The sequence below is a fragment of the Oncorhynchus masou genome, chromosome 28, assembly GCF_036934945.1.
Source record: "Oncorhynchus masou masou isolate Uvic2021 chromosome 28, UVic_Omas_1.1, whole genome shotgun sequence".
In the NCBI taxonomy this organism is placed as follows: domain Eukaryota; kingdom Metazoa; phylum Chordata; class Actinopteri; order Salmoniformes; family Salmonidae; genus Oncorhynchus; species Oncorhynchus masou.
This window is the reverse complement of record NC_088239.1, coordinates 16,277,759-16,303,904: the sequence shown is the minus strand read 5'-3', so window position 1 is coordinate 16,303,904 and position 26,146 is coordinate 16,277,759. Positions and strand designations below refer to the sequence as shown.

The 26,146-nt window shown below is 42.7% G+C and overlaps 1 protein-coding gene across 1 annotated transcript in view; it reads right to left on the bottom strand.

Moving 5' to 3' along the window:
- The window catches only part of LOC135517267 (receptor activity-modifying protein 3-like), a 40,581-nt gene extending 15,702 nt beyond the window's left edge, over positions 1-24,879 (bottom strand). Inside the window, exon 1 of the mRNA XM_064941410.1 lies at positions 24,551-24,879. Within this exon, the coding sequence (XP_064797482.1) occupies positions 24,551-24,644 (94 nt within the window). The 5' untranslated portion in view covers positions 24,645-24,879. The remainder of the gene's footprint in view (positions 1-24,550) is intronic.
- Positions 24,880-26,146: the final 1,267 nt, after the last annotated feature.

Here is a 26,146-nt window from a genome sequence, read left to right as displayed (position 1 = left end):
TATTGCAGTTTTAAACGTTGTTGTCAAAACACAACTGAAACATATAACATATAACATAAAACTGACAATTCTAACCAGCTGGCCCTTACCTTTCCCATTCTAAACACATTCTGGCTGACAAAAAAATAAAGAAACATGAATCCACAGTTTATGAAACAGTTGTGTGAGAATCATTAATTGAGTAAATGATGGCGAGAAGAACAAATTCGTTAAAGAGTTTTCTGGAACAATGCCAAGCTGTCTGATGTTGGATGTTGTTGCTGCCTGTGCTGTTGTCATGCACAAGCGCACACTAAATTCAGGGGGGAGGACCATGACTGCATGGCCATGCACGACTCCAACACTATCATCAAGTTTGCAGATGACACCACAGTGGTAGGCCTGATCACCAACAGCGATGAGACAGCCTATAGGGAGGCCAGAGACCTGATCATGTGGTGCCAGGACAACAACCTCTCCCTCAACGTGATCAAGACAAAGGAGATGATCGTGGACAACAGAAAAAGAAGGACTGAGCACGCCCACATTCTCATTGACGGGGCTGTAGTGGAACAGGTTGAGAGCTCCAAGTTCCTTGTTGTCCCCATCACCAACAAACTATTATGGTCCAAACACACCAAGACAGTCGTGAAGAGGGCACGACAAAGCCTATTCCCCCTCAGAAGACTGAAAAGATTTGGCATGGGTCCTCAGATTCTCAAAAGGTTCTAGCTGCACCATCGAGAGCCTGGTATGGCAACTGGTCGGCCTCTGACCACAAGGCACTACAGAGGGTACTGTGTACATTGCAGTACATCACTGGGGCCAAGCTTCCTGCCATCCAGGACCTCTATACCAGGTGGTGTCAGGCCCTAAAAATTGTCAAAGACTCCAGCCACCCTAGTCATAGACTGTTCTGTCTGCTACCACACGGCAAGCGGTACCGGAGCGCCAAGTCTAGGTCCAAACGGCTTCTTAACAGCTTCTACCCCCAAGCCATAAGACTCCTGAACAGCAAATCAAAGGGCTACCCAGACCCCTCTTTTACGCTGCTGCTACTCTCTGTTTTTAATCTATGCATAGTACCTACATGTACATATCACTTCAATTACCTCATATAACTGGTGCGCCCGCACATTGACTCTGGACCAGTACCCCCTGTATATAGCCTCCATTGTTATTTTAATGCTGCTGTTTAATTATTTGTTACTTTTATATTACATTTTTTACTTATCTATTTTTTACTTAACACATATTTTTTTTTTCTTCTTAACTTCTTAAAGCATTGTTGGTTAAGGGCTTGTAAGTAAGAATTTCACTGTAAGGTCTACACCTGTTGTATTCGGCGCATGTGACAAATAACATTTGATTTGATTTGAAAGACAGCATTCATATAATGTTGAAGCTGAGGAGATGGCTATAGCTAGCATCCCTTTGCACACTATCGTGCTGACCTGAACCAAACCATGCAACGAAGGTGGATGTGTAAACAGGCCAGCTCAGTACAGCTTGGTTTGTTTCTGCTTGGATCGGCTCAGTAGTGTAAAAAGCCCTTAACTGTGTGCTCCGGTGGATGTCTGTGGCAGTATCTCAGATAGAGTTCAGTGATAAGGGAAGGATAAAGAAATGGTGACTGGCACTGCTCAGAGCTCCTTTCTGTCTCTTAGGACACCTGTCGTCCTCTCGGCTGAACCTGTGCCCCCACCCCAATGGGGCTCTTTCTGATGAATATTTACTCCATCAAGAGTCCACCCCCTGCCGTGATTACTAATACAGCAATGTCGCATCTGACTCTCAGCGTATGGATAGGGTAGGAGGTAGAAATTTTCTCAGAGCTTTTAATACAGTGTTTGTCAAACCTCTCCTTGTGGAGCTCCATATGTTTCACAATGTTGTTGTTGCCCTGAACTATCAGATCTGACTATCATACCTGACTACCACACCTGACTACCACACCTGACTAGAACACCTGACTAGAACACCTGACTACCACACATGGCTACCACACCTGACTACCACACCTAACTACCACACCTGATTAGAACACCTGACTAGAACACCTGACTAGAACACCTGATTAGAACACCTGACTAGAACACCTGACAAGCACACCTGGCTAAAACACCTGATTAGAACACCTGACTACAACACCTGACTAGAACACCTGACAAGCACACCTGACTTCCACACCTAATTTGACTAGACTAAGGGCTTCATGATTAGCTGACAAGTTCAATCAGGTGTGCTTGTTTGACAGAGTGGAAATTGACAACCCTCTGCACCGTAACACAACATAATCCAGAAGCACCTTCTGGTTGTACTTGTAGCTCTCAGGAAGACCGTAGCGGTGCTCGGTTTTCAAATTCATAGAACGGGGATCCCAGAGGAGAGGATTGAGAAACGCTGCTTAGAGTGCATACACTACCACAGCACAGGATAGAGAGGGAGGAGAAGGTTGAGAAACACTGCTTAGAGTGCATACACTACCACAGCACCGGATAGAGAGGGGGAGAGGGTTGAGAAACACTGCTTAGAGTGCATACACTACCACAGCACCGGATAGAGAGGAGGAGAGGGTTGAGAAACACTGCTTAGAGTGCATACACTACCACAGCACCGGATAGAGAGGGGGAGAGGGTTGAGAAACACTGCTTAGAGTGCATACACTACCACAGCACCGGATAGAGAGGGGGAGAGGGTTGAGAAACACTGCTTAGAGTGCATACACTACCACAGCACCGGATAGAGAGGGAGGAAAGGGTTGAGAAACACTGCTTAGAGTGCATACACTACCACAGCACCGGATAGAGAGGGAGGAAAGGGTTGAGAAACACTGCTTAGAGTGCATACACTACCACAGCACAGGATAGAGAGGGAGGAAAGGGTTGAGAAACACTGCTTAGAGTGCATACACTACCACAGCACAGGATAGAGAGGGAGGAAAGGGTTGAGAAAGACTGCTTAGAGTGCATACACTACCACAGCACCGGATAGAGAGGGAGGAAAGGGTTGAGAAACACTGCTTAGAGTGCATACACTACCACAGCACAGGATAGAGAGGGAGGAAAGGGTTGAGAAACACTGCTTAGAGTGCATACACTACCACAGCACAGGATAGAGAGGGAGGAAAGGGTTGAGAAACACTGCTTAGAGTGCATACACTACCACAGCATAGGACAGAGAGGGAGGAGAGGCGATATGGTTCAGCGAGAATCTCCAGTCCGACCTCATGCCATGTCGGTTGTTTGGCACTGCCAAGTGTGGGACACACACATAATCAATCTTCTATCCCCCTCTCTGACCCAGCTGCATGTTACTCCCTCAATGAGTCTGTGCAGCAATCCTGTTACGTGGGAATTTGAAGCCCATTTTGCACCTCTTCAAAACCAGAGCATCACTGAATAGAGAATACACACGAGCACACACTCTCTCTCTCTCTCTCTCTCTCTCTCTCTCTCTCTCTCTCTCACAAACACATTCGTTAAGTTTTCACCTCGATCGCTCTTTGTCTCACTCTCCCCCCATTTTCTTACTATGTTCCTTGTTTTTTCCTTCAAGTGCCAGTCTTATGCCCAAATTCAATCAATCACAGATAGGTAAACCACACTGCGGAATCACTCAGAATGTCTATGATGTATCAAAGATGCTGATCACATTAAAACGGACAGTCTCGTAGACTTCGTCATTATTGGATATTGACTCGAAACCACAAATACAGTGTAAGCATTCTGAGTGAACCCACAGTTGTTTTTACTTGCTCTGTGATTACAAAAACTATGCTGTTTAGTTCAGTCTCACCCGGGGGATAACTACTCTAAATTTAGCAATTTCCTCCCGCAGGATATGTGTTCAAAGCAGAGGGGTCTGTGATCGCTACGTGTGATAAGTTCAAACGGTATCGGGGCATGACACAAATACAGAGTCGTCACAATGAGTGTTTTCACAAATCAGTCCCCCCCTTCTCCTGACAAACCTTCAATACTATGTACATGCCAAACACAAAGGCATTCAGCTTCCCTTATACCCACACAGTGTTCCCACACAAGTGGATAGGTGGCTCAAGGCTCACTTTCTCCCCAGCTGAAAGAGTTTGGCTATTATTGGTTTCAATTGACAGTTTTAGTTTCTAGCGGGTCTGGAAATTGCTATGGGGCCTTTGCATCACGTATGAAAAGTCTGGAAGGGAAACACAAATAACACACGGATAACAAACTGAAACTGATAACACACTGATAACAAACTGAAACTGATAACAAACTGATAACACACTGAAACTAATAACACACTGAAACTGATAACACACTGATAACAAACTGATAACACACTGATAACAAACTGATAACTAACTGATAACACACTGATAACAAACTGAAACTGATAACACACTGATGGCAAACTGATAAACTGATAACACACTGATAACAAACTGAAACTGATAACACACTGATAACAAACTGATAACACACTGAAACTGATAACACACTGATAACAAACTGAAACTGATAACACACTGATAACAAACGGATAACACACTGATAACAAACTGATAACTAACTGATAACACACTGATAACAAACTGAAACTGATAACACACTGATGGCAAACTGATAAACTGATAACACACTGATAACAAACTGAAACTGATAACACACTGATAACAAACTGATAACACACTGATAACAAACTGAAACTGATAACACACTGATAACAAACTGAAACTGATAACACACTGATAACAAACTGATAAACTGATAACACACTGATAACAAACTGATAAACTGATAACACACTGATAACAAACTGAAACTGATGACAAACTGAAACTGATAACACACTGATAACAAACTGAAACTGATAACACACTGATAACAAACTGATAACACACTGATAACACACTGATAACAAACTGAAACTGATGACAAACTGAAACTGATAACACACTGATAACAAACTGAAACTGATAACACACTGATAACAAACTGAAACTGGTAACACACTGATAACAAACTGATAACAACACTGATAACAAACTGAAACTGATAACAAACTGAAACTGATAACATACTGATGGCAAACTGATAAACTGAGGACACACTGATAACAAACTGATAACACACTGATAACAAACTGAAACTGATAACAAACTGAAACTGATAACACACTGATGACAAACTGATACCAAAACTGATAACACACTAATAACAAACTGATAACAAACTGATAACACACTGATAACAAACTGTACTTTGTACTTTGTACAAGTACTTTGGGGTGTCAGGGAAAATGTACGGAGCAAAAGTACATTGTTTTCTTTAGGAATGTAGTGAAGAAAAAGTATAAAGTTGTCAAAAATATAAATAGCAAAGTAAAGTACAGATACCAAAAACACCAACATAAGTAGTACTTTCAAGTATTTTTTACTTAAGTACTTTACATCACTGCTGATAACACACTGAAACTGATTACACACTGATAACACACTAAAAACAAACTGATAACACATTGATAACACATTCATAACACACACAATGTCATGGAAAGCACTGTATCTGTAGAGGTTAATAAGGAAGAGGAAGGTATTTCACTCTTTCCCTCCTGTGTCACACTTCAGCGATGGTTTTGCAAACATAGGCAAGGACCAAAATAACATCCAACAGTCAATCCAGCATGAGGTAGCTCTGAGCACACACCATGAATATGAAATCTCTCTGGTAAACCAAGCGGGCCAAGGCGACAACACACCGCTGAGCTGCCTGCATAACCATTTGATAGTGTCAGAGCACAGCCTTCCCTGAGGTAGATAGCGGAGGCTGGGGAATGCCAAACCCCTGCCACGATTAGTTTAAATGCAGCTTTGACTGTCACACTGGGTACACTGAATAGTTGACGGCTGTTCTTGTGGAAAGTAGAAAAAAATGATTTTCTTACTTTTATTTAACTATGCAAGTCAGTTAAGAACAAATTCTTATTTACAATGATGTCCTAGGAACAGTGGGTTAACTGCCTTGTTCAGGGGCTGAACAACTGATTTTTACCTTGTCAGCTCGGGGATTCGATCTAGTAACCTTTCAGTTACTAGTCCAACGCTCTAACCATTAGGCTACTTGTCGCCTCTCTTATGGTGCCACTTTAAAAGAACAAATTATAACTTCTTTATAGATCATTCATAAGCACTCAATAGATGATACACAAATGATTAGAACAAGTCATACTACATAAAGGGTGACGTAAAAGGTCTGGTGCTTTGCCGAATGTGGCATAACCCTTTTGCTACGTTGTACTGCATAGCTATAGAATCTCATATCTGCTTATGAATGATGTCTGAAACATCTATATAGGACTTATAAAGGGTTTATGAAGGCTTCATTAAGCCCTATTAAGTTCACTTCCGTTTACAGTTGGATCACTAGCTTTATGACCTGAAGAATGCATATGTGAGTTGAGGCTGTCGTCCATTGCGTGAGTTTGACAAAGACAGCGTGGTGTCTGTCTGCTGCTGCTTTGGGTGCCTTCATTTTTACTACAGCCTTGTTCCCTCTCACTTGGCAATAGGGTGACAGGGTTTATGAGAAGCAGCAACTAGAAATCTGAAGTCTCACATTAACCAATGAGGTGTCTCTTGAGTAATATTCCTGGTTTACATTTGTACAGCAGTGAGTCAAAGGGCCAAATCCATCCATTAAATAGAGAAATTAAAACACAGCTTTTATAAGACTGGAGCTAGTACACCCTTGTCAGTCTCTCTTCCACACTACAAGGATATCATTCAGAAAGCTGAGAAATTAACTTGCATCCTGACTCGAAAATAAGCATTCTGCTGGAGCCTAAAAAGAAAAAAAGAAAAGAAAATGCTGTTTCAAATTGAAGAGACAGTATTTGAATTAGTCGCTTCCTAGCAACCACATAATCTATTTTGTAGAAGTCTATTAGGGAAGCTATAGAACCAACATGCTAGGTTCTGAAACTAAAAATAGAAGCATAGCATTGTGACAAGTGCAGGGCCATCAAGCATAACACTTCTCATTGGGTTTTATCTTCATACGGGAACAATGCTGTGACTGTCAACACCTTCCCGCATGCCCCCACCTCACCCCTCTATATGCCTGATATAGTCTTGTGGTTGAAACAATTAAGAACTTGTCGGTAGAGAATGTTGACTGAAGCATGAAATACAAAGATACAAAAAGGCTTCACCTTGTAGCGTTGCCATGTTCCTGAATTGCCAACTTGTCTGTCGTATAAACATTCTATACACAGAAATACACTTTACGCTGAGTGTGATGGAGTCGGGGGAAATGCAGCTACTGCAAAAATGGAGTATGTAGCGGGGCTAATGTAGACAGTAAACAAGATACACTATATATTCAAAAGCATGTGGACACCCCTTCAAATTAGTGGATTTGGCTATTTTAGCCACCCCCGTTGCTGATAGGCGTATAAAATTGAGCACACAGCCATGAAATCTCAGTAGACAAACATTGGCAGTCTAATGGCCTTACTGAAGAGCTCAATGACTTTCAACGTGGCACCGTCATAGGATGCCACCTTTCCAACAAGTAATTTTGTCAAATTTCTGCCCTGCTGGAGCTGCCCCGGTCAACTGTAAGTGCTTTTATTATGAAGAGGAAATGTCTTGTGTGCCTACCACTTCGGCTCAGCTGCGAAGTGGTAGGCACACAAGCTCACAGAACGGGACCGGCAAGTACTGAAGCATGTGGGGCCTAAAAATCGTCTGTCCTTGGTTGCAACACTCACACCCAAGGTCCAAACTGCCTCTGGAAGCAACGTCAGCATAAGGACTGTTCGTCGGGAGCTTCATGAAATGGGTTTCCATGGTGAAACAGCCGCACACAAGCCTAAGATCACCATGAGCAATGCGAAGCGTTGGCTGGAGTGGTGTAAAGCTCGCCGCCATTGGACTCTGGAGCAGCGGAAACGCGTTCTCTGGAGTGATGAATCACGCTTCACCATCTGGCAGTCCAGTCGACAAATCTGGGTTTGGCGGATGCCAGGAGAACGCTACCTGCCCCAATGCATAGTGCCAACTGTACAGTTTGGTGGAGGAGGAATAATGGTCTGGGGTTGTTTTCCATGGTTCAGACTAGACCCCGTTGTTCCAGTGAAGGGAAATCTTAATGCTACAGCATACAATGACATTCTAGACAATTTTGTGCTTCCAACTTTGTGGCAACAGTTTAGGGAAGGCCCTTACCTGTTTCGGCATGGCTGGTCCTTTCCTGTTCCAGGGGTGTAACATATTGTCAGTATGATATGTCCCACTACATCAGTAGTGTCAAACTAATTTTGCCCCGAGGGCCGCATTTGGTCTTCAATGAGGTCAGAGGGCCGCATTGAACCTTTTTATGTTTCCTTACCATCAAAATTGGCAAGACATAGTCCTGTATCCACTGTATAGCTTTCATTACTGTGAATATTAGCAAGCCGGACACAGTGAAGAATGTAGGTCCATTCTCATTTCTACACAGTTTCCATTTGGTTTTAGTCATTTTAAAGTATATCGAGCTCATTTTTTAAGATTATTATTTCATAAAGATTTTTGTTTTTACTCAAACTATCCACGGGCAATATGTTTGACACCCCTGCTCTATATCCTTCTTGATAGATTCCTTGTAATTAGCCAGGAACTCTTAATGCGAGAAATTTATCGGAGACCATATCCAGGCTTAATTAAAAGTGCTAATTTCTCAGATGTGATACTAATCTCCCAGTAATTTCCTTGAGGCTGCTAGAGGTTAACACAGGGCCAGACACCGAATGTAATCAGAAAATAACCAGTCTGTACTCTGTTCGATAGCAGTTTAAGGTCATCTATCTGCAGGTGTCAAGACGTCATGCTTCGCCGGGCACTGGAGTCCACTTCACAAATGGAGCGAGGAGACTTACTCAGTCTCTCAAGTATAGCCTCAGCTGTCAAAAAAGGACAACGCTACAGCTCCCTGTTCCCTTGGCATTATGGCTGTCTCTTTGCAGAGAGCAAGGCTCTTCGGCTCGATCTCAACTCACTGTATGCTTCTGTTGATGCTAAATATCGTCAATGCTAATGTTGACCTATGGCGTTTCTATTAATTTCAAGTTGAGGTGATCCTTTGAAGTTGCTCGAGCTTTGCGGCTGCTAACTTGAAACAGTTCAGCGGAGACGAAAATATCAATGAAGGCAAATGATCTGCTGGGATGCATGGGGTGGTGTCATATAGTGAGAGAGAGAGACAGATTGAGAGGAGGGGACGGGGGTGTTGGACTTGTCAAGTCCATGATGCAGTTCTAATCAAGTACATGGTTCCTATCATACATTGCATTGCATCTTACGTTACATTCAAACCACTCTTATGGTCTGAGGTAATTTGCAATTCCTCAATGAATAAATGAATGTCATAGAATGAGCTCATTGAAGTCAATTGCAAAAGGGAGTGTTTGTTTCAAATGAGATCATATTTGAGTACAGGTTGTTCGGGTGCAAAAAATACAGAGTAAAAATGGCGAGGATAAAGGTACCACTGTCACTTGTTTAACAAACTAGGAGGTTTATCGATTCATTTTGGTTAATAATATTGACATTTCGGTCCTTGAAGACTTCATAAAAAATATAGAAGCCATTAGTGCAGGTAACTGAAACAGTCTGCTCTCAAATTTGCTATTGTCCAAATTGCTGTCATTAACTGTGATTTTAATAAATTGACTCTCACCACAGGCGCAGAAACTAGCATGCACCCTGTGTCACAGCAACAATGGGAGGATGTAGTTGTGATACTAACTTTGACTGGCCAAGGTTCCCCAATGTCATTCTACAATCTATTTGAAGCTTGTCTGTCACTCATTAAAGTACACACCTCTTCCTGCTAAGGTTGTGCTCTAAAGGATAAAAAGGCTGTCATTTAGTGCTGGCCATGTTGGGATAGATAGAGAAACTCTCTATGTGGACTAGGGTTGATATCTCTTGTAATTCATTCTCAATCAGTAGAAGGATATTAGGGGAGATTTGTTGAAAAACAAATGAATTACAATTAGGATTGTAATTACAATCCAGATTAAATGTTTTAGTACTGTACTATAGCTACTGCAATACATTTTACATCTGTTATGTGGCCAACTTTGCAGTCTTACTAAGCCAATGTCATGACGTTGCCCTCTTTGGAGACTGCGATATTAAAATATCTGAAAGTTATATTAGAAAAATTATAACTTTTTATCTGAATATTTTCCTTGGTGCTCCGACTTCCTAGTGAATTACAGTTACGTGATTAACCAGCTTAATCTCGTAATAATAATTACAGAGAATTATTTGATAAATAAGTCTTCAGTTTTAATGATGCCAAAGACACGACACCAAATACTGTACCCACACATAACTCAAATATTAGGATGATCCACACTTCTTCAAAAACATTTATACCAATTTATTGAACTTACAAGCAACAAATGATCTAATCATTATGGTAGGAGACTATAACACAGTGTTAAGTACCTCAATGGACCGTAAAGATAATCACTCTACAAACTATCATCACCGTGCCCTTAAGGAAATCACAAATATTATGGACACATTAGAAATAGGGGATATTTGGAGACTAAAAAACCCCAACCTAGTGAGATATACATGGAGGAGACTTAATCAAGCAAGTCGTCTTGACTACTTTCTTGTCTCTTTCTCTCTTGCATCAAAGATTTAAAAAGTTTTAATAGGAGACAGAATGCAATCGGATCATCATCTAATTGGTATTCACATAATGTCACGACTTCTGCCGAAGTCATTGCCTCTCCTTGTTCGGGCAGTGCTCGGCGTTCGACGTCACCGGTCTTCTAGCCATCATTGATCCATTTTTCATTTTCCATTGGGTTTGTCTTGTCTTCCCACACACCTGTTTTCAATCCCATTCATTACCTGTTGTGTATTTAACTCTCTGTTTCCCCTCATGTCTTTGTCAGAGATTGTTTTATTGTCAGTGTAGTTTTATGTTGTATAGGTGCGAGTCGGGTCCTTCGTACCCATGTTTGTTTATGTATGTACCTTTTAGTGTTATGGAGCATGTTACGTGGACTTTATTAAAAGACTCCATTTTACACTCTGTTTGACTCTCCTGCGCCTGACTTCCCTGCCACCTATACACCTATGCCTGACAGAATCTCTGACCAATAATATGAAGTCAGCAGGAGAGGACACTATGCCCATGGAGCTGGAGGAACGCGTTCAGGAACAAGCGAGGAGCTTCACTGTATAAGCTCCGTCATGGATCGCATTGTCCAGAAAATGGATTGCTGGGAGAGACAGGGAGTTTCTCCAGCGCCACCACCACCACAACCGGAATCTCCCGTGAATGTTTTTTCCTCTCCGGAATCGAAGATCCATTTATCCCTACCCACGGGATACAACGGAGATACTGCCGGCTGCCAGGATTTCCTCCTTAAGCTGAACTTGTATCTAGCCACGGCCTCCCCAGTACCATCTGACCATGAGAAGAGTTACGCCCTCGTCTCATGCCTCACCGGGAAAGCCCTGGAATGGGCCAGCGCTGTGTGTAGAAGGGAGGATGCGGCGTTGGACCATTTTGAGGAGTTCACCCGCCAATTCCGGATAGTATTTGATCATCCACCTGAAGGCAAAGCAGCGGGTGAGCTCCTCTATCGTCTGAGGCAGGAGACGAGGAGTGCACAGGAGTTTGCTTTGGAGCGGCTGCCGGCGCTGGATGGAGGGACAGGGCCCTGATCGACCATTACCGTTGGAGTCTACGCGAGGACGTCCGTCGGGAGCTGGCCTGTAGAGACACCACCCTCACCTTCGACCAGCTGGTGGACATGTCCATCAAGCTGGACAACATGCTGGCTACTCGTGGTCGTCTAGATCGGGGTCTGGTTGTTCCATCCTCCCGCACCCTCTCTCCCGACCCTATGGAATTGGGAGGGATGGTGCGCAGGGAGACCGGAGGGGGTTCCCGCTCGAGCACCATTCATGGTCGACGAGAGCACACTGCTGGTCGGTGCCGGGCTGGTTCCTCTGGGGATAGAGAAGGCAGGCAGGGCATTCTGGCTTCACCCCAGGTGAGTAGGCACCATTCTCATCCAGATCCCTCTGCTGCACTATGTTTGTCTCTGTCTCTTTTCCTGATTTTTCACTGCATTCCCAGTATAAGGCGCCAGTAGATTCAGGTGCGGCTGGGAATTTCATTAATAAAAGTCTAGCTCATAGTTTAGGGATCCCTATTGTTCCTGTGGATATGCCTTTCCCTATTCATGCCTTAGATAGTCGACCATTAGGGTCAGGGTTTATCAGGGAGGTAACCGCAACTTTGTGTATGATAACGCAGGAGGGTCACAAGGAGAAGATTAGTCTTTTCCTTATTGATTCTCCTGCGTATTCTGTGGTGCTAGGCCTACCCTGGTTAGTTTGCCATAACCCCACTGTTTCTTGGCCACAGAGGGCTCTCACAGGGTGGTCGCGAGAATGCTCAGGTAGGTGTTTAGGGGTTTCTGTTGGTGCTACTACGGTGGAAAGTCCAGACCAGGTCTCCACCGTGTGCATTCCCCCCCGAATATGCCGATTTGGCTCTCGCCTTCTGTAAAAAGAAGGCGACTCAATTACCACCCCATCGACGGGGGGATTGTGCGATAGATCTCCTGGTAGACGCTGCATATCCCAAGAGTCACGTGTATCCCCTGTCGCAAACGGAGACGGAGGCTATGGAGACATATGTCTCTGAATCCCTGCATCAGGGGTTCATTCAGCCATCCATTTCACCCGTCTCTTTGAGTTTCTTTTTTGTGAAAAAAAAAGGATGGCGGTTTACGCCCGTGCATTGATTATCGAGGTCTTAATAAAATCACAGTGAAATATAGTTACCCACTACTTCTGATCAATACAGTTATTGAGTTAATGCACGGGGCACGTTTTTTTTACAAAATTGGATCTCAGGAATGCGTACAATCTGGTGCGTATTCGGAAGGGTGATGAGTGGAAGACGCCATTTAGCACCACCTCAGGTCATTATGAGTACCTTGTCATGCCATATGGGTTGATGAATGCTCCATCAGTTTTCCAATCATTTGTAGATGAGATCTTCAGGGACCTGCACGGGCAGGGTGTAGTAGTGTATATCGATGATATTCTGATATACTCTGCTACACGCGCCGAGCATGTGTCCCTGGTGCGCAGGGTGCTTGGTCGCCTGTTGGAGCATGATCTGTATGTCAAGGCTGAGAAATGCTTGTTCTTCCAACAATCCATCTCCTTCCTAGGGCATCGGATTTCCACTTCAGGAGTGGAGATGGAGAGCGACCGCATTACAGCCGTGCGTAATTGGCCGACTCCAACCACGGTAAAGGAGTTGCAGCGTTTTTTGGAGTTTTCCAATTACTATCGGAGGTTTATCCGGGGTTTTGGTCAGGTGGCAGCTCCCATTACCTCACTGCTAAAGGGGGGCCCGGTGCGCTTGCAGTGGTCAGCTGAGGCGAACAGGGCTTTTGAGCACCTGAAGACTCTGTTTACCTCGGTGCCTGTGCTGGCTCATCCGGATCCCTCTTTGCCATTCATAGTGGAGGTGGACGCATCCGAAGCTGGGATAGGAGCAGTGCTCTCTCAGCGTTCGGGTAAGCCACTGAAGCTTCGCCCCTGTGCTTTCTTTTCGAAGAAGCTCAGCCTGGCGGAGCGAAACTATGATGTGGGGAACCGAGAGCTGTCAGCTGTCGTTGAAGCTTTTGAAGGTGTGGAGGCATTGGCTTGAGGGGGCTAAACACCCTTTTCTCATCTGGACTGACCACCGCAATCTGGAGTACATCCGGCAGGCGAAGAGATTGAATCCTCACCAGGCAAGGTGGGCCATGTTTTTCACTCGTTTTGTGTTTACTCTTTCTTACAGACCAGGCTCCCAGAACGTTAAGGCAGACGCATTGTCTCGGCTGTATGACACAGAGGAGCGATCCATGGATCCCACTCCCATACTCCCAGCTTCGTGTCTGGTGGCGCCTGTAGTGTGGGAGCTGGACGCGGACATTGAGCGGGCGTCACGTGCAGAGCCCTCTCCCCCTGAGTGTCCAGGTGGTTTCTGTACGTTCCGTCTGCTGTCCGCGACCGATTTATCTATTGGGCTCACACGTCACCCTCCTCTGGTCATCCTGGGATAGGTCGGACGATGCGCTGTCTTGAAGAGAGGTACTGGTGGCCCACTTTAGCTAAGGACGTGAGGATTTATGTTTCTTCCTGCTCGGTGTGCGCCCAATGCAAGGCTCCTAGACACCTGCCCAGAGGTAAGCTACAACCTCTACCCGTTCCTCAATGGCCGTGGTCGCACCTGTCGATGGATGTTTTGACTGACCTTCCACCTTCACAGGGTACACCACGATCCTGGTCGTTGTGGATCGGTTTTCAAAGTCCTGTCGTCTCCTCCCTTTGCCCGGTCTCCCTACGGCCTTACAAACTGCAGAGGCCCTGTTTACACATGTTTTCCGGCACTATGGGGTGCCTGAGGATATAGTGTCTGATCGGGGTCCCTGGTTCACATCAAGGGTCTGGAAGGCGTTCATGGAGCGTCTGAGGATCTCGGTTAGTCTTACCTCAGGTTTTCACCCCGAGAGTAATGGGCAGGTGGAGAGAGTTAACCAGGATGTGGGTAGGTTTCTGTGGTCTTATTGCCAGGATCGGCCGGGGGAGTGGGCGAAGTTCGTGCCCTGGGCAGAGATGGCTCAGAACTCGCTACGTCACTCCTCCACTAACCTTACTCCCTTTCAATGTGTATTAGGGTATCAGCCGGTTCTGGCTCCTTGGCATCAGAGCCAGACCGAGTCCCCTGCGGTGGACAATTGGTTTCGGCACGCTGAGGAAACCTGGGAGGCAGCCCACATCCACCTTCAGTGTGCCATAACGCGCCAGAAAATTGGCGCAGACCGTCGCCGTAGTGAGGCCCCAGTGTTCGCACCAGGGGACAGGGTCTGGCTCTCAACCCGAAACCTGCCCCTTCCCCTGCTCTGCCGGAAGCTGGGTCCGCGGTTTGTGGGGCCGTTTAAAGTCCTGAGGAGAGTGAACGAGGTATGTTATAGGTTACAACTGCCCACTAATTACCGTATTAACCCCTCGTTCCATGTGTCTCTCCTCAGGCCGGTGGTGGCTGGCCCGCTCCAGGAGGCTGAAGTGCGTGATGTTCCTCCGCCTCCTCTAGACATCGAGGGGGTTCCGGCGTACTCTGTTCGATCCATTTTGGATTCGAGATGTCGGGCGAGGGGCCTTCAGTACCTCGTGGACTGGGAGGGGTACGGGCCGGAGGAGAGATGCTGGGTTCCGGTGGAGGACGTGTTAGATCCTTCCATGTTATTAGAATTCCACCGTCTCCATCCGGATCGCCCTGCACGTCGCCCTCCGGGTCGTCCCCGAGGCCAGTGTCGACGTGCAGCTGGAGCCGCGCGTCAGGTGGGGGGTACTGTCACGACTTCTGCCGAAGTCGTTGCCTCTCCTTGTTCGGGCGGTACTCGGCGTTCGACGTCACCGGTCTTCTAGCCATCATTGATCCATTTTTCATTTTCCATTGGTTTTGTCTTGTCTTCTCACACACTGTTTTCAATCCCATTCATTACCTGTTGTGTATTTAACCCTCTGGTCCTTCGTACCCATGTTTGTTTATGTATGTACCTGTTAGTGTTATGGAGCATGTTACGTGGAGCATGTTAAGGAGCATGTTACGTAAAAGACTCCATTTTACACTCTGTTTGACTCTCCTGCGCCTGACTTCCCTGCCACCTATACACCTATGCCTGACACATAACTCTTACAGATTTTCCACCTGGACGGGGATATTGGAAATTTAATCAAAGTTTACTGGAGGACAACTTATTTTTAACGAAGACAAAATAATTTATATCTGAATTTTTCCAGTATAGGTTCAGCAAATCCTCTTATTGTTTGGGATACCTTTAAATGTACCTTCAGGGGTCATTCAATTCAATATTCATCAATAATTTCAAAAAAAGCCATTTCTGGCTAAAGAAACAAGACTAACAAGGGAAATCCATGAACTCATAGTACAGGTAGATAGAAATAAAACAAAACAATAACAACAATAGAGATACAAAATAAGCTAGAGGAAAAAAAAAGAACTTGAGGAACTTATTCAAGAACGATCTAATGTAATCTATTACAAAAATAAATCAAACTGGATGGAATATGGAGAAAAATGCACAAAATTATTCCTGAATCTCCAATACAGGAACGCTAACAAAAAGAACTTGAGGAACTTATTCAAGAATGATCTAATGTATATCTATTACCAAAATAAAGCAAACTGGATGGAATATGGAGAAAAATGCACAAAATTCTTCCTGAATCTCCAATACAGGAACGCTAACAAAAAGAAATTGCAGAAACTCGTTACTGAAGACGGAGTCATCTATGATTCTCCAAATTATATTTTAAAAGTGTAAGCTAATTATTTTAGGCAGATATTCTCTTTTCCATCTCATCCTCTCCCACTGAATGAAGACTATGGTAAGGAATTCTTTCCAAATAATATAACAAATGGAAAATTAACAAATGTACAGAAAGATCAGGGTGAAGGCCAAATTACAGAGGAATAACTTTTTGAGGCTATTAAATTCTTTCAGTCTGGAAAAACCCCAGGGCTTGCTTGCTTGCATGCATGCATGTATGTATGTATGTATGTATGTATGTATGTATGTATGTATGTATGTATGTATGTATATATATGTATGTTGGCCTGGTATGGTTCCCAATCAGAGGCAGCTGTTTATTGTTGTCTCTGATTGAGGATCATATTTATGCACCATTTCCCCATTGTGCTTTGTGGGATCTTGTCTAGGTATAGTTGCCTGTGAGCACTACTTTGAGCTTCACGTTTCGTTTTTTCACTTTATTTGTTTTTGTTCTTTGAGTTTCTCTTCCAAATAGAAGGATGGAAACATACCACGTTGCATCTTGGTCCACTCCTTATAATGATCGTGACAGAAGATCCCACCACAAACGGATCAAGCAGTGTGGCCAGGAGGAGCAGACATCCTGGACATGGGAGGACAGTAAGGGATCCTGGACGTGGGAGGAGTTCCTGGCCGGAAAGGATCGCCTTCCATGGGAGCAGACGTTCCCAGTCCAGAGCTTCCGGCGACGGTCTGCAGTCCGAAGCCTCCAGCGACGGTCTGCAGTCCGGAGCCTCCAGCGACGGTCTGCAGTCCGGAGCCTCCAGCGACGGTATGCAGTCCGGAGCCTCCAGCGACGGTATGCAGTCCGGAGCCTCCTGCGACGGTCCGCAGTCCGGAGCCTCCAGCGACGGTATGCAGTCCGGAGCCTCCTGCGACGGTCCGCAGTCCGGAGCCTCCAGGGACGGTCCGCAGGCCGGAGCCTCCTGCGACGGTCCGCAGGCCGGAGCCTCCTGCGACGGTCCGCAGGCCGGAGCCTCCTGCGACGATCTATGGTCCGAAGCATCCGGCGACGATCCACGGTCCGGTTCCTCCGGCAACGATCCACGGTCCGGAACTTCCGGCAATGATCCCCGCACCAGAGCCGCCACTGAAGATGACGTATCCGCGAGCGAAGGGGGTACTTCACCCTCCGCTTACTTATTTTCCACCATAATTTGCAAATAAATTCATAAAAAATCCTACAATGTGATTTTCTGGAATTATTTTTCTCATTTTGTCTGTCATAATTGAAGTGTACCTATGAGGAAAATTACAGGCCTCTCTCATCTTTTTAAGTGGGAGAACTTGCACAATTGGTGACTGACTAAATACTTTTTTGCCCCACTGTATATATATACACACATGCATATACATATACATATATACATACATATACATACATACATATACATACATACATACATACGTACACCATTTTCCTCTTCCCGCTCGGTGCTTCTCTCACCCCATGACCATCATTGCATCTCTCAATACATACATTTTAAACAAATTTACAAACAGAAATTAAACAAAAAAGCTCAGTTTAAACCAAGAAGTTAGGTTCCACACATGGAACGTACAGTGTAGTTCTGAAATACATACAGTAGATCCCCGCCATTCTAAGAGAATCCTTGCAGCATAATAGCTGATACCTCAGGTTCTAGGTAATTTAGATAAGGTTCCCATACTTTGTAGAACTGGTCTGTTTTAGAATGCATGTTCTAATACTTTAATGTTACCCCTTCCTTGTGTTTTTTGTAATAAAAAAAAATAAAACATAATAAAAAAATATAGAGCAAAAATGGCGAGGATAAAGGTACCACTGTCACTTGTTTAACAAACCGGGACGTTTATCGATTCATTTTGGTTGATAATATTGACATTTCGGTCCTTGAAGACTTCATCAAAATATAGAAGCCATTAGTGCAGGTAATTGAAACAGTCTGCTCTCAAATTTGCTATTGTCCAAATTGCTGTCATTAACTGTGATTTTAATAAATAGACTCTCACCACAGGCGCAGAAACTAGCATGCACCCTGTGTCACAGCAACAATGGGAGGATGTAGTTGTGATACTAACTTCGACTGGCCAAGGTTCCCCAATGTCATTCTACAATCTATTTGAAGCTTGTCTGTCACTCATTGAAGTACACACCTCTTCCTGCTAAGGTTGTGCTCTAAAGGATAGAAAGGCTGTCATTTAGTGCTGGCCATGTTGGGATAGATAGAGAATCTCTCTATGTGGACTAGGATTGATATCTCTTGCAATTCATTCTCAATCATTAGATGAAAATTGGGGGGGATTTGTTGAAAAACAAATCAATTACAATAAGCAGACATTTTTTATGCATAATTTACTCACAAGTTAGAATTATGCTCCCATACAGCCCAATAGAGGCAGTCAATTGACTTAAATCCTGTTCCATGCCGAAAGTCACATAGTGTCTAAAGTCACATACTTTAAATGCACATTTTTCATTGTCACACTTTTGTGTTGAGAGCAGTAATGGTATAAAAGAATGATACACTACCAGAGTAGTGTAGCAATGTTCCCAGACCTGTCTTATTTATTGATTTGTACTTGGGAGAATTGCAGGGCTGGATTCCGTCATTTCAGCTTTGCAAGAGAACGTTGAAATTACCTCTGCTGTGATTTTAAAATTGTGCTGGTTATTTGCCACATAACTAGATTTACAACAAACTAAGACAAGGCAAAGATGTATTTTTCATAACGACATCAAGATGTCATAGGAAATAAGTCCTACTTTGGTTGTCCTTTTAAAACCTGTATACAACCTGACCATGAAGTCTTAAGACATCATTGCAGCCAGTTTTGTCCGCTAATTACATAGGTTCAAAACCTATTGCTGCAAAAAGAGTAGATAACTAATTCAAGAGGACCAGTAAAACATACATTTCCAACATTAATGACCAACATCGATGTTATGATCGTCTTCTAAGATCTTCTTAGATGACTTATACACATTAAACAGGCTTCATCATGAATGCTTTGATCAAAGCCCTTTGATTATTTTTATCACACATATCAAATCCCTTGGACAACATAATTCACATTTCAATCAGGCCACTACACCTTGGTGGAAGACAGGCATAAATCGAAATAGAAAATGTACCTCTGAGCATGGTGGGCGTGATCTTTTAAGTCAACTCAATCAACTTTACTTCAAATTAAACTGGGCAGACGTGATAACATCTAATGACTCAACACCACAAAATGCCCTAAAATGCCCCAGTCATTCGCCTAAATAATGAACAAAAGTACATATTATGAAATTATTCTTAATTGCTAACTGCTAATACATGTCTTCCATTTAGCCCCAAGAGGTTCTGAAGTATTAGACTACAGATTTAGGATCATAAATTGATCACCCTGTTGCAGGAAAACGTTCCTGCATTGCAAATGTAAAACTTGTAATGTATGAGGTTTATAAAGGCTTATGAAGTTTGTCATTTCCACTTTGACTAGATTTTTCTAGTATCAACCCTTGTCAGTTAATTATAATCCAAATAATAATGACCATTTACTGTTGCTGCAAGATTATATTCCTGCTGTAGCAAACTGGTTCAAATTAGGACCCTACATCTGTACCTTGTGCACGACTTCTGCTTTGACTGAGGGAATGAACCACTAAGTGGACCAGGGGACAAAGGCTCAAGATTACGTGGATGTTGTGGATTGGCAACCACAACCTCAATCCAAAGTCATAGGGTAAGGTTCAAAGTGGGATTGTGATACCGGGCCAGGGGGATTGGATGAGAAAGTGGAGCGGAAAAGGCGACTGAGGATTGACACGGATGTTGAAGACAGAGAGAGGCTCTCTGGACTTCGCAAACAAAAGCAGGAAGGGGTTGTCATGAATGGCCATGTTGAAAAGGGACCGAAATAAACACTGCATAGCCGGGGGAAAGAGAAAGCCTGAATTAAAATCATGTGAGGGATGGTCACTCCAAGCAAGGAGGGACATTCCAAAGAGGCTATAGCATTAACCCATTCCTGTTTGGAGAGGAAAGTTATTGTAGGAGGTGTAGACAATGGGACACATGTAAACACAGATACCTGACCAAATATCTGAGGTGTATTTTCTCTATTTTAGTTTAAAAACATGTTTGGGTTCACATAATGATCATTTTCCTCTAACATCTAATTGTCTAGGATGGAATTGTTCTGAGAATGTCCCATTTGAAAAAACATTGCAGCGACAATTATTCTCAAAAAGCCATGGAGATGTTGCTTGAACGTGCTGAGGATGTTTCTGGAACATCATACCTGACACCAGTCCAATAATATTCAGACAGGATTAGATAATGTCATCTCACAACCAAATGGGAACGCTTTCCTTTTGTTAACTGGGTGTGTGACAACATCACCATGATCAGTCAATATTACCAATGCAGACTGTTGGTTACAGATAAAAATTCTTAAAATTACAAGGTGGTGAATTGGCTGGAGCGGAGGCCTCAGAGCCACTCAATAAAAGCCCTTGAAATTTAAACTCATTCCAATATGAGGGAGAGAAAACCAAACAGAAAATAGAGTGGGGGAAAGTCACTGAGGCATTTAGTTGAAAGTCACTGCTTCAAGTCAACTATTCCATTCATGAAAAATGAAAGAATATCCTCCAGCCTCCTTCTGCCTTCAGTTCTCTCCAAATACCACACATAATATGTCTGGCAGATATATATTTTTAAACAACACTGGTATTGCAAGGCATTCTATTAGCACATGAACTTAATTAAATAATAAGAAAAAAATAAAATACCATTGGCATTCTAGCAGTTGCATGGCGACACAATACAATGACAACGCTTTGAATCCAGCATTGACGTACAAGGGATCCGGAAGTCAAAAGAAAGTCGTTTCGGGAGATTTCAAACAGTTGAGCTGGCAAGGCTATGGTTTCCATGAGAACCAGCATCGATATCTGTCTCCCCGTACAACTGTAAAAGTAAAAGTATAAATCATTTCAAATGTCTTACATTAAGCAAACCAGACGGCAGCATTTTTAAGACTTTTTTTATACGGATAGCCAACACTCAGACGTGTGTTTAGCGAGTACGCCAGATCAGAGGCAGTAGGGATGACCAGATATGTTCTCTTGATAGGTGAGTGATAGCGACCATTTTCCTGTCCTGCTAAGCATTCAAAATGTAACAAGTACTTTTGGGTGCCAGGGAAAATGTATGGAGTAAAAATAACATTATTTTACTTAGGAATGTAGTGAAGTAAAAGTTGTCAAAAATATTAATAGTAAAAAAAAGAAAATGTAGTACTTTAAATTATTTGTACTTAAGTACTTTACACCACTGAATCTTATCTATAACACATTCATTTCCAGACACATATTAAGCCTAGACCTAGACTTTAAAAAACAAGTTCAATAGTGGTTCTCTCATCCGAAATGTCTTCTTAGTCCAAGACTAGGCGGAATCTGTGTCAGCCTTAGTAAGTCACAGCGCAAGAGTTAATTAATGGAAAGTCACCATTTTTGTAAGCCCTGCTCATTTAGAAAATCTGTCTTAGTGCCAATGACCCTTGCCATGCAGGAGAGCAGCCCATTGCCAAAATGGCTCTGTGACCTGCTGTGTATAAGAGTGATAAGAAGGGAGAAAAAGAGAAGAAAGTGTGTGTGTGTGTGTGTGCACGTGTGTGTGCGAGTGAGTGAGACAGAGGACACAGGTATGGCCACCCCATTTAGAGTTTGAAATCAGGCACAGAAAACTTACACAGCACAGCACTCCATTTCAGTACACTGTTAAAAAAACATCCTGTTGTTTTTACTGTAACTTACTGGCAGCCAGTTACCTGTAAGTTACTGTAAAAATACGTACAGTATGTTACCGTAAATTCCAAATAAACTTTGATTTAACAGTACATGCCATCTACCCCCAAGCCATAACACTGCTAAATAGCCAGACTGGTAAATAGTCAATTAATGGTACCAAAACTATCTGCACTGACTTTTAACTTGCACTGACCCTACGCACACTCACTAGTCTATATATACACACTCCACATACTCGTAAGTAAGCATTTCACAGTAAAGTCTACACAAGTTATTTTCAGCGCATGTGACAAATAACATTAGATTTGATTTACATTACTGTAAAGTTTACATTAATGTACTTTTAAACCAACATTTATTTGGAATTTATGGTAACATACTGTACCTTTTTTGCAGTAATTTACAGGTAATTTGCTGCCAATAAGTTACTGTAAAAACAACAGGATTTGTTTTTACAGTGTACTTAAAACCCATTTTGAGGTATGAAAAATGGCAATGAGGGTTCACCTCAGTTTCAATTCACACAGAGTACTCTCTTCCAGACGTCCACACAATCCAAGTGAGCGTACCCCACTTCCACATCACACAGAGACATGCAAACGAAGCCTGGATTTATTCCTGGCCCACATATTCAAACTACTGACACACACACACACACACACACACACACACACACACACACACACACACACACATACACACACATACACACACAAATACACAGACACACAGACACACAAACATGCATAAACACACACACACAGACACACAAACACACACACAGACACACAAACGCACACACACAAAGAGCATTCTACACTATCCTTGGCTGAGCCACAACACTGTTCCAACTCTGCCCTCTTGCTGTGACCGTGGGAAGCCAAGCCAGAGGTCTGGCTTCCAACTGGGGGTTTCGCTCATCAGCACTATTACATTATCGGAGGCGGTGACCCATTAACAGAGCAGTGCTATTGATTGAGTGCCAACTCAAGGCGAAAGACACTGCTCATGCAAATACAGGAACCAAAACCTGCAGAACTGAAAAGTCTAAGGATTTTTCCTTGGTTATGGAATATCGATGCCCCTTTATAGCCTAAACATTATTATCTGCTAATTCAAGTAAACAGACCTTAGTGGAGCCATGCTAATTGTGCTGCAGCACTGATATAATGACATAATCTTTTGTTAATACATTTTACAACATATAAATCATAGTCTCACTGTGCCCCATACAGTTGGATACATGCAGCTTTTGAGGATACCATGCATGCATGTAAGAGGTCCCATTTGGGTTGTAAAACCTCAAAACCTGCCTTTGCATTTTCCACTGTACATCGCCTATTTTGCGGGACTTTAGTATATCCCTGACCCATAATCTTTGGGCCTCAGCTTTGAATATAAGCTATTGGGTATATGGAGGTGGGTTCCTGTCCAAGTCTCCCCCTGATGAGAGAACCAGAAAAAAATCCTCCCCAAAGAAGAATTAATCTCATCACAGGGACAACAAAGTTTATCTTTGTAACATATGTTACAAATATAAACATTAATTTGTGGTAACTGAAAGATATTAATGATTGCTTGTCATTATAGACAATCGTATAGGCTGCATTAGCCCCTTTACATCGACATCCATCATCATCATCCGTTAAAGAAAAATTAAAGATATATGACTTTCAAAATACAGAAATACAGCCAGTAGGATGCATTTTGCATCATATGATGTAAAACAGAACTTCCTTTGATGCAAAATCTATCATACCGGCTGTATTTCTGCATTATGAAAGTTATATGTCTTGAAAACTTGATTGCTGACATGCAAAACATTTTGGGACTATATCAACAATGGACTAATGAAACAATTACCAAAATAACATTTTGGGGTGGAATTTTCCGTGAAATATTTTTTTTTGAACAGCATACTGGTGTGGAGCTTCTTATATTGTTTAATGAATTCTAATGGCATTTTATCATAGGCCAACAGTCATTTACATATCCACCAGGGTCAAGAGACAGATGGTGTTAGGTTGGCTATTAACTATATTTGATCAAATATATGATGAAATGATATGAAATTCATGAAGTGATTGATCAACATCCCTTTTATTTCATATTTATTATCAGCCTTAAAATGTCTTATTGGCTACAGAATGAACAATGACAGCAGATTTCAATCAAAAGGATCTGAGAATTATTTTAATGCATTTTTCATTCATTTATTCCATGATATGAACCCATTTAAAACAGACGCAACATGTTAAAAAATAGACTATTAAATCATTAAGAAATAGTTTATTTTAATATTCTAGAAAACTATCCTAGACTACATAATATGCTAATAAAATACCATAGAATACTCACCCAAAATTCCAACAATTAGAAGTTTCAACACAGCCAAAGGATGTGTATCCATCACGTCGTGAATAAAGATCCCACACACACGATTCAGAAGCATTCAATGATATCTCAGGTTGGTGATGAATATCTGTGGCAAACCATAATTATCCAAATTCACTGAAAGCACGCGCGCGCAAGTTCCTTCATGGTTCACGAGTCTGTCGTCACGCAAAATTGTCAGCCAGTGTTTGAAACTTCGAACTCCGCAACACCTCCTCAATTCTGGCTCCTATGATCAAACCTCCACATGTGCTTTCCTGCACATCTCGTTGTTAAAATGACTTCTGCGCTTCCTTGCATCCTTTCAGATTGAGGGTGGGAAGAAGGGAGGGAGAAAGGAGGAGAGAGAGGAAGGGAGAGGAAGGGGACGATCTATCTCATTCCATATGCTAGAAAGCATGACATTGGCAATTTAATATGAATGATATGATAACGATTTTATTGTATGACTCATTTACATTTTCTAATGGCTTTCTCGGCATTGTTGGGAAGGGTGGTTAAGTAAGCATTTAACTCTCAGTCCACACCTGCTGTTTACGAAGCATGTGACGAAAACAATTTGATTTGATTTGAAGAAAAAATCATTGTAAGCTTTTATAAATGCGTTATAGATGATTACATTTCATTTTATGTAGGATTATTAATTATTGTGCAATGTTTTTGAATGCTTTAATATTTCTATACATGTCCATAAATGAAAGTTAGAAAGTATTACCACCTATACCTATACCAATGAAGAGGACCAATGTGATGCTCCTTGTTTGGTGCAACCCTGCGGCACAGACAGGGTGGCGAGTGGAGAAACAAAAATTCTCTATTCTTTTGAGTTCTGGTTTTGAGTCTTTTTCTGACAAAGTGATGTTAGGATATATCAGTTATCAAGTTGTTAAGGGGCGGCAGGTAGCCTAGTGGTTAGAGCGTTGGACTAGTAACCAAGAGGTTGCAAGATTGAATCCCCGAGCTGACATGGTAAACATCTGTCATTCTGCCCATGAACAAGACAGTTAACCCAGTGTTCCTAGGCCGTCATTGAAAATAAGAGTTTGTTCTTAACTGACTTGCCTAGTTAAATAAAGGTGAAAAGTACAAGCTTTTGTACTGAATACATTTTGTTGTTACAGGTGTCAAGCTTATAGGCATGTGGCATCTGTGTGTAGGAGAGAGGTTCCTAGGTGTGAGAAGTGTGCAGAAGGGCATGAGAGAAAGGTACAGTTCACACACACACACACACACACACACACACACACACACACACACACACACACAGGTTGGAATCATTAAAACTCATTTTTTAACCACTCCACAAATTTCTTCTTAACAAACTATAGTTTTGGCAAGTCGGTTAGGACATCTACTTTGTGCATGACACAAGTAATTTTTCCAACAATTGTTTACAGACAGATTATTTCACTTATAATTCATGCATATCACAATTCCAGTGGGTCAGAAGTTTACAGACACTAAGTTGACTGTGCCTTTAAACAGCTTAGAAAATTCCAGAAAATGTCATGGCTTTACAAGCTTCTGACAGGCAAATTGAAATAATTTTAGTCAATTGGA